The following is a 9,956-nucleotide window of genomic DNA, read 5'->3' on the forward strand; positions in this document are numbered from 1 at the left end:
AGGATCAGAAGTGTCCATGCGTGGCCAACTGAAGTAACACAGTTAAACATTGAACACAAATCGCTAAATCATCAGGTATGAAAGGCATGCGAAACACGTATGTTTTCTCTCACCATGACGAGGCACATACTACGCGATAAACAGCGCCAACATTTATACGAAAAAAAGGCTTTGAACTCGGCCTACACCGCGACAAACATTTCATTCCATTGATCGTCGATGGAATGTGTTTGGAAGAAGTGAAGTGCATTATCACCACCAAGCCTGGCCACTAGGTGTATGTCGAATCCCTTATATTAATTATCGGGCCCGGGTTGTCACGCCCCCTATTACAGAATTGTAAAATAGCTTTATATAGGTGCACCAGATAATTACATGTTATCTATACACCGCGTATTAACGGAAGATCAAACCATTCATCACAGCTGGTCGTCATTTATCTCCCAGGTTGTGGTCGCGAGTATGATATACACCGATCTTGTTTTACTGCATGGAATGTAACCCCATTAAAAGCGGATAAAGTTATAAATAAAGGTCCAGTAGTTGGCTGTTTGACTAATTCAAATATATCTCCACGTTAGTATAAAGATTGTTAACTTCGTTATATAGAATTATACAAGAAGATTTTCGCCGTTTTGTAGAAACTGTGGGCAGACGTCATCGAAAGCCTTCCAGAGAAACCAGTAATGAAACCAACATATGTCTGCTCCGTTTAGACGACTCCAGCAGGTGTAGAGGCAGGACTGTTCTGAGATGGCATTTCAGTCTCGAGAAGGGCACGTGCGTAAGAGTCAAGGCTTGCAAAACATCTTCTGGTAACTACTTCCGGAAACGTCGACATTGCAAAAGACAATGCATGAGGAAATCCCACAATATCTACAGAAGACGAAAAAGCAAAAAGAGGTCAAAAAGCCGAAGGAGGGGCAACATTCGAAACGAGTTTAACGGCTAGTTGGGTAAGCAACAATTTGGTGGAACTTTCCAAGACATTATTGATCAGATTATCATTAGATGTAAGGAAAGACAATTACTGGTCATATTAGATGTTAGTGAGACACTTACTGGTCACGTTAGATGTTTGATGAGACACTTACTGGTCACATTAGATGTTTGGTGTGACAATTACTGGTCAAATTAGATGTTTGGTGTGACACTTACTGGTCACATTAGATGTTAGGTAAGACACTTACTGGTCACGTTAGATGTTTGATGAGACACTTACTGGTCACATTAGATGTTAGTGAGACACTTACTGGTCACGTTAGATGTTTAGTGAGACACTTACTGGTCACGTTAGATGTTAGTGAGACACTTACTGGTCACATTAGATGTTTGATGAGACACTTACTGGTCACATTAGATGTTAGTGAGACACTTACTGGTCACGTTAGATGTTAGTGAGACACTTACTGGTCACGTTAGATGTTAGTGAGACACTTACTGGTCACGTTAGATGTTTGATGAGACACTTACTGGTCACGTTAGATGTTTGATGAGACACTTAGTGGTCACATTAGATGTTTGGTGTGACACTTACTGGTCACATTAAATGTTTGATGAGACACTTACTGGTCACGTTAGATGTTAGTGAGACACTTACTGGTCACATTAGATGTTTGATGAGACACTTACTGGTCACATTAGATGCTTGATGAGACACTTACTGTTCACGTTAGATGTTAGTGAGACACTTACTGGTCACATTAGATGTTTGGTGAGACACTTACTGGTCACGTTAGATGTTTGGTGAGACACTTACTGGTCACATTAGATGTTAGTGAGACACTTACTGGTCACGTTAGATGTTTGATGAGACACTTACTGGTCACGTTAGATGTTAGTGAGACACTTACTGTTCACGTTAGATGTTTGATGAGACACGTAGATGTTTTGAGACACTTACTGTTCACGTTAGATGTTAGTGAGAGACACTTACTGGTCACGTTAGATGTTTGATGAGACACTTAGTGGTCACATTAGATGTTTGGTGTGACACTTACTGGTCACATTAGATGTTTGATGAGACACTTACTGGTCACGTTAGATGTTAGGTGAGACACTTACTGGTCACATTAGATGTTTGGTGAGACACTTACTGGTCACATTAGATGTTAGTGAGACACTTACTGGTCACGTTAGATGTTAGTGAGACACTTACTGGTCACGTTAGATGTTTGATGAGACACTTACTGGTCACGTTAGATGTTAGTGAGACACTTACTGGTCACGTTAGATGTTAGTGAGACACTTACTGGTCACGTTAGATGTTAGGTAAGACACTTACTGGTCACGTTAGATGTTAGTGAGACACTTACTGGTCACGTTAGATGTTAGTGAGACACTTACTGGTCACGTTAGATGTTAGTGAGACACTTACTGGTCACATTAGATGTTTGGTGAGACACTTACTGGTCACGTTAGATGTTAGGTAAGACACTTACTGGTCACGTTAGATGTTTGATGAGACACTTACTGGTCACGTTAGATGTTAGGTAAGACACTTACTGGTCACGTTAGATGTTTGATGAGACACTGGTCACATTAGATGTTAGGTAAGACAATTACTGGTCACGTTAGATGTTAGGTAAGACACTTACTGGTCACGTTAGATGTTAGGTAAGACACTTACTGGTCACATTAGATGTTAGGTAAGACACTTACTGGTCACGTTAGATGTTTGATGAGACACTGGTCACATTAGATGTTAGTGAGACACTTACTGGTCACGTTAGATGTTAGTGAGACACTTACTGGTCACATTAGATGTTTGATGAGACACTTACTGGTCACATTAGATGTTTGGTGAGACACTTACTGGTCACATTAGATGTTAGGTAAGACACTTACTGGTCACGTTAGATGTTAGGTAAGACACTTACTGGTCACATTAGATGTTAGGTAAGACACTTACTGGTCACATTAGATGTTTGGTGTGACACTTACTGGTCACGTTAGATGTTAGTAAGACACTTACTGGTCACGTTAGATGTTAGTGAGACACTTACTGGTCACGTTAGATGTTAGTGAGACACTTACTGGTCACGTTAGATGTTAGTGAGACACTTACTGGTCACGTTAGATGTTTGATGAGACACTTACTGGTCACGTTAGATGTTAGTGAGACACTTACTGGTCACGTTAGATGTTAGTGAGACACTTACTGGTCACATTAGATGTTTGGTAAGACACTTACTGGTCACATTAGATGTTTGGTGAGACACTTACTGGTCACGTTAGATGTTAGTGAGACACTTACTGGTCACGTTAGATGTTTGGTGAGACACTTACTGGTCACATTAGATGTTAGGTAAGACACTTACTGGTCACGTTAGATGTTAGGTGAGACACTTACTGGTCACATTAGATGTTTGGTAAGACACTTACTGGTCACGTTAGATGTTTGATGAGACACTTACTGGTCACATTAGATGTTAGTGAGACACTTACTGATCACGTTAGATGTTTGATGAGACACTTACTGGTCACATTAGATGTTTGATGAGACACTTACTGGTCACGTTAGATGTTAGTGAGACACTTACTGGTCACGTTAGATGTTTGATGAGACACTTAGTGGTCACATTAGATGTTTGGTGTGACACTTACTGGTCACATTAGATGTTAGGTGAGACACTTACTGGTCACGTTAGATGTTAGGTAAGACACTTACTGGTCACATTAGATGTTTGGTGAGACACTTACTGGTCACATTAGATGTTAGGTAAGACACTTACTGGTCACGTTAGATGTTTGGTGAGACACTTACTGGTCACGTTAGATGTTAGGTAAGACACTTACTGGTCACATTAGATGTTTGATGAGACACTTACTGGTCACATTAGATGTTTGGTGAGACACTTACTGGTCACATTAGATGTTTGGTGAGACACTTACTGGTCACGTTAGATGTTAGGTAAGACACTTACTGGTCACGTTAGATGTTTGATGAGACACTTACTGGTCACGTTAGATGTTTGGTGAGACACTTACTGGTCACATTAGATGTTTGGTGAGACACTTACTGGTCACATTAGATGTTAGTGAGACACTTACTGATCACGTTAGATGTTTGATGAGACACTTACTGGTCACGTTAGATGTTAGTGAGACACTTACTGGTCACGTTAGATGTTAGTGAGACACTTACTGGTCACATTAGATGTTTGATGAGACACTTACTGGTCACGTTAGATGTTAGTGAGACACTTACTGGTCACATTAGATGTTTGGTGTGACACTTACTGGTCACGTTAGATGTTTAGTGAGACACTTACTGGTCACGTTAGATGTTAGTGAGACACTTACTGGTCACGTTAGATGTTTGATGAGACACTTACTGGTCACGTTAGATGTTAGTGAGACACTTACTGGTCACGTTAGATGTTTGATGAGACACTTACTGGTCACATTAGATGTTAGGTAAGACACTTACTGGTCACGTTAGATGTTTGATGAGACACTTACTGGTCACGTTAGATGTTAGTGAGACACTTACTGGTCACGTTAGATGTTAGTGAGACACTTACTGGTCACGTTAGATGTTTGATGAGACACTTAGTGGTCACATTAGATGTTTGGTGTGACACTTACTGGTCACGTTAGATGTTAGTGAGACACTTACTGGTCACGTTAGATGTTAGGTGAGACACTTACTGGTCACGTTAGATGTTAGTGAGACACTTACTGGTCACATTAGATGTTTGGTGAGACACTTACTGGTCACATTAGATGTTTGGTGTGACACTTACTGGTCACGTTAGATGTTAGTGAGACACTTACTGGTCACGTTAGATGTTTGTGAGACACTTACTGGTCACGTTAGATGTTTGATGAGACACTTACTGGTCACGTTAGATGTTAGTGAGACACTTACTGGTCACGTTAGATGTTTGATGAGACACTTAGTGGTCACATTAGATGTTAGGTAAGACACTTACTGGTCACGTTAGATGTTAGTGAGACACTTACTGGTCACGTTAGATGTTAGTGAGACACTTACTGGTCACGTTAGATGTTAGTGAGACACTTACTGGTCACGTTAGATGTTTGATGAGACACTTAGTGGTCACATTAGATGTTTGGTGTGACACTTACTGGTCACGTTAGATGTTAGTGAGACACTTACTGGTCACGTTAGATGTTAGTGAGACACTTACTGGTCACATTAGATGTTAGTGAGACACTTACTGGTCACATTAGATGTTTGGTGAGACACTTACTGGTCACATTAGATGTTTGGTGAGACACTTACTGGTCACATTAGATGTTAGGTAAGACACTTACTGGTCACGTTAGATGTTAGTGAGACACTTACTGGTCACATTAGATGTTTGGTGAGACACTTACTGGTCACATTAGATGTTTGGTGAGACACTTACTGGTCACATTAGATGTTAGGTAAGACACTTACTGGTCACGTTAGATGTTAGTGAGACACTTACTGGTCACATTAGATGTTAGGTAAGACACTTACTGGTCACGTTAGATGTTAGTGAGACACTTACTGGTCACGTTAGATGTTTGATGAGACACTTACTGGTCACATTAGATGTTTGGTGTGACACTTACTGGTCACGTTAGATGTTTGGTGAGACACTTACTGGTCACGTTAGATGTTTGATGAGACACTTACTGGTCACGTTAGATGTTAGTGAGACACTTACTGGTCACATTAGATGTTTGATGAGACACTTACTGGTCACGTTAGATGTTAGGTAAGACACTTACTGGTCACATTAGATGTTAGTGAGACACTTACTGGTCACGTTAGATGTTAGTGAGACACTTACTGGTCACGTTAGATGTTAGTGAGACACTTACTGGTCACGTTAGATGTTAGTGAGACACTTACTGATCACGTTAGATGTTAGTGAGACACTTACTGGTCACGTTAGATGTTAGTGAGACACTTACTGGTCACGTTAGATGTTAGTGAGACACTTACTGGTCACATTAGATGTTTGATGAGACACTTACTGTTCACGTTAGATGTTAGTGAGACACTTACTGGTCACATTAGATGTTTGGTGTGACACTTACTGGTCACGTTAGATGTTAGTGAGACACTTACTGGTCACGTTAGATGTTAGTGAGACACTTACTGGTCACGTTAGATGTTTGATGAGACACTTACTGGTCACGTTAGATGTTAGTGAGACACTTACTGGTCACGTTAGATGTTTGATGAGACACTTAGTGGTCACATTAGATGTTAGGTAAGACACTTACTGGTCACGTTAGATGTTAGTGAGACACTTACTGGTCACGTTAGATGTTAGTAAGACACTTACTGGTCACGTTAGATGTTAGTGAGACACTTACTGGTCACGTTAGATGTTTGATGAGACACTTAGTGGTCACATTAGATGTTTGGTGTGACACTTACTGGTCACGTTAGATGTTAGTGAGACACTTACTGGTCACGTTAGATGTTAGTGAGACACTTACTGGTCACATTAGATGTTAGTGAGACACTTACTGGTCACATTAGATGTTTGGTGAGACACTTACTGGTCACATTAGATGTTTGGTGTGACACTTACTGGTCACGTTAGATGTTAGTGAGACACTTACTGGTCACGTTAGATGTTAGTGAGACACTTACTGGTCACGTTAGATGTTTGATGAGACACTTACTGGTCACGTTAGATGTTAGTGAGACACTTACTGGTCACGTTAGATGTTTGATGAGACACTTAGTGGTCACATTAGATGTTAGGTAAGACACTTACTGGTCACGTTAGATGTTAGTGAGACACTTACTGGTCACGTTAGATGTTAGTAAGACACTTACTGGTCACGTTAGATGTTAGTGAGACACTTACTGGTCACGTTAGATGTTTGATGAGACACTTAGTGGTCACATTAGATGTTTGGTGTGACACTTACTGGTCACGTTAGATGTTAGTGAGACACTTACTGGTCACGTTAGATGTTAGTGAGACACTTACTGGTCACATTAGATGTTAGTGAGACACTTACTGGTCACATTAGATGTTTGGTGAGACACTTACTGGTCACATTAGATGTTTGGTGAGACACTTACTGGTCACATTAGATGTTAGGTAAGACACTTACTGGTCACGTTAGATGTTAGTGAGACACTTACTGGTCACATTAGATGTTTGATGAGACACTTACTGGTCACGTTAGATGTTTGGTGAGACACTTACTGGTCACATTAGATGTTAGGTAAGACACTTACTGGTCACGTTAGATGTTAGTGAGACACTTACTGGTCACATTAGATGTTAGTGAGACACTTACTGGTCACATTAGATGTTAGTGAGACACTTACTGGTCACGTTAGATGTTAGTGAGACACTTACTGGTCACGTTAGATGTTAGTGAGACACTTACTGGTCACGTTAGATGTTTGATGAGACACTTACTGGTCACGTTAGATGTTAGTGAGACACTTACTGGTCACGTTAGATGTTTGATGAGACACTTAGTGGTCACATTAGATGTTAGGTAAGACACTTACTGGTCACGTTAGATGTTAGTGAGACACTTACTGGTCACGTTAGATGTTAGTGAGACACTTACTGGTCACATTAGATGTTAGGTAAGACACTTACTGGTCACGTTAGATGTTAGTGAGACACTTACTGGTCACGTTAGATGTTTGATGAGACACTTACTGGTCACATTAGATGTTTGGTAAGACACTTACTGGTCACATTAGATGTTTGGTGAGACACTTACTGGTCACATTAGATGTTAGTGAGACACTTACTGGTCACGTTAGATGTTAGGTAAGACACTTACTGGTCACATTAGATGTTTGGTGAGACACTTACTGGTCACATTAGATGTTAGGTAAGACACTTACTGGTCACGTTAGATGTTAGTGAGACACTTACTGGTCACGTTAGATGTTTGGTGAGACACTTACTGGTCACATTAGATGTTTGGTGAGACACTTACTGGTCACGTTAGATGTTAGTGAGACACTTACTGGTCACATTAGATGCTTGATGAGACACTTACTGTTCACGTTAGATGTTAGTGAGACACTTACTGGTCAAATTAGATGTTTGGTGTGACAATTACTGGTCACGTTAGATGTTTGATGAGACACTTACTGGTCACATTAGATGTTAGGTAAGACACTTACTGGTCACATTAGATGTTTGATGAGACACTTACTGGTCACATTAGATGTTTGGTGTGACAATTACTGGTCACATTAGATGTTAGGTAAGACACTTACTGGTCACGTTAGATGTTAGTGAGACACTTACTGGTCACATTAGATGCTTGATGAGACACTTACTGTTCACGTTAGATGTTAGTGAGACACTTACTGGTCAAATTAGATGTTTGGTGTGACAATTACTGGTCACGTCAGATGTTTAGGGAGACACTTGCTGGTCATATTAGATTCTAAAATAAAACATTAGAGACGCACTAGAAAAATGAAATAAAACAATGCTATATAGGTTAAATTTGTCGTTGGATTTATTTGTGTACAGATGAGTTTCTTATTTGTTTTCAGATTGCCATTGGTCCCGTTGTAAAGCCTCTCTAGGATTTAGGGCTGTTTGGTAAGATGGCCTCTAGATGTCCGCGCGTCAGGACCTACCCGGACTGCAATAAATTCACCTCATGGATATTGCGTCATGCTGATGTAAGCGGACAATAATTGCAGATTTGGCCATGTTCATTATAAAAACATGCCTCTTTAACTTCCGACCACTTCTACCACCTGATCTGTAGTTTGAGAACTGCTTGTGATGTCCCCGAGGTCCATAAAAAGGACCCCACATTGGACAAAGGACATCAATTTAGAGCAAATGTTGACAATGTTATCCGGGTTTGTATGATGTATCAGTGCATCTAAATTGGGTCGCAGTGCCATGACACTTGCCTCAACACAGTTTGGAACGCACGTTTCCAAGGAGTTCCGAAAACTAGGTTTAGAGCTTTGAAAGCCAGACGAACGTCCCCATGACGTCATGTTTATTAAGCGACACTGGATCCGAATGGATTCTAAGAATTCTAAATGATTGGGCAACGAAAATTACCCTCTCTACCCTCGTGACAACAACAGTATCCGGACCACGTTTACGTGGGTTGGAAGGGTCGTTTTATCGTAGATGAATCCTAGCATTCAATTGACTGAACTTTCTAGCAGTGGAGTTAACAGATAATGTGACCTGTAGACTTGTGTGTTACAGACTGACTGGATTATTAGGGCTCACCTACGACAGTTATAGGTTCCTAATCTTATTTTGTTGTTATTTATGGTTATTTTGAGAGATTTTTATTTATTGATTTTATTTTTATAAATCGCAAATAAAGAAAACACTGAAAAATCACAATTTGATTATTTTGTAAAAAGGGTTTACATGAGAATTGCTTTAGGGCTCATGCAAGTGGCATTCACATATTCGAGACTTCAACGTTTTCATTCGTTATCTACCATCAAGTAGACTGGTGGTAAAATCAACAATCAAGTTAAATGATGTACATTTCTTACACTGTACAGAGGCTTTCAACTTGGCAATATACTCCTGTTTCCAAAAACTCTATATTAGAAAAAAGTTCGTCATCAGAAAAAATATCGACTTTTCATCAGAGCAAATCCTTAAATAACCCCAACCGACATTTGTAGATCAGAAACTGTCCGGTAACCCCATAATCATGATTTATAAATGCATGTACTGTTTTCGTTGAGATTGGATATGGATATTTCAAATAAAAGTTACCTTTCAACAACGTTAAACAATACGTTTTGACGAGGCCTTGGTCCAATGATCTGCACTTATCTGCGGGATATAATGACCTTGAATGATGACATTTATTTATCCAAAGTTAAATCGAGCTGATTGGGGCGAGTCATTGGGAAAGTATCGAGACCTAGATGTAGTTTATGATAATGATAAACGAGTTCTAATGAGGACACTTTTCAACGGGTCCCTATTCAACAGGTCGGTGTGAAGAGTACGCCG

At 40.1% G+C, this 9,956-nt stretch overlaps 1 protein-coding gene across 1 annotated transcript in view; it reads left to right on the forward strand.

Moving 5' to 3' along the window:
* The window catches only part of LOC138319453 (uncharacterized), a 32,391-nt gene extending 22,731 nt beyond the window's left edge, over positions 1-9,660 (forward strand). Inside the window, exons 5-6 of the mRNA XM_069262609.1 lie at positions 642-956; positions 8,501-9,660. Of these exons, the coding sequence (XP_069118710.1) occupies positions 642-952 (311 nt within the window). The 3' untranslated portion in view covers positions 953-956; positions 8,501-9,660. The remainder of the gene's footprint in view (positions 1-641; positions 957-8,500) is intronic.
* The last annotated feature ends 296 nt before the right edge of the window (positions 9,661-9,956 follow it).

This window comes from Argopecten irradians, chromosome 3, assembly GCF_041381155.1.
Source record: "Argopecten irradians isolate NY chromosome 3, Ai_NY, whole genome shotgun sequence".
In the NCBI taxonomy this organism is placed as follows: domain Eukaryota; kingdom Metazoa; phylum Mollusca; class Bivalvia; order Pectinida; family Pectinidae; genus Argopecten; species Argopecten irradians.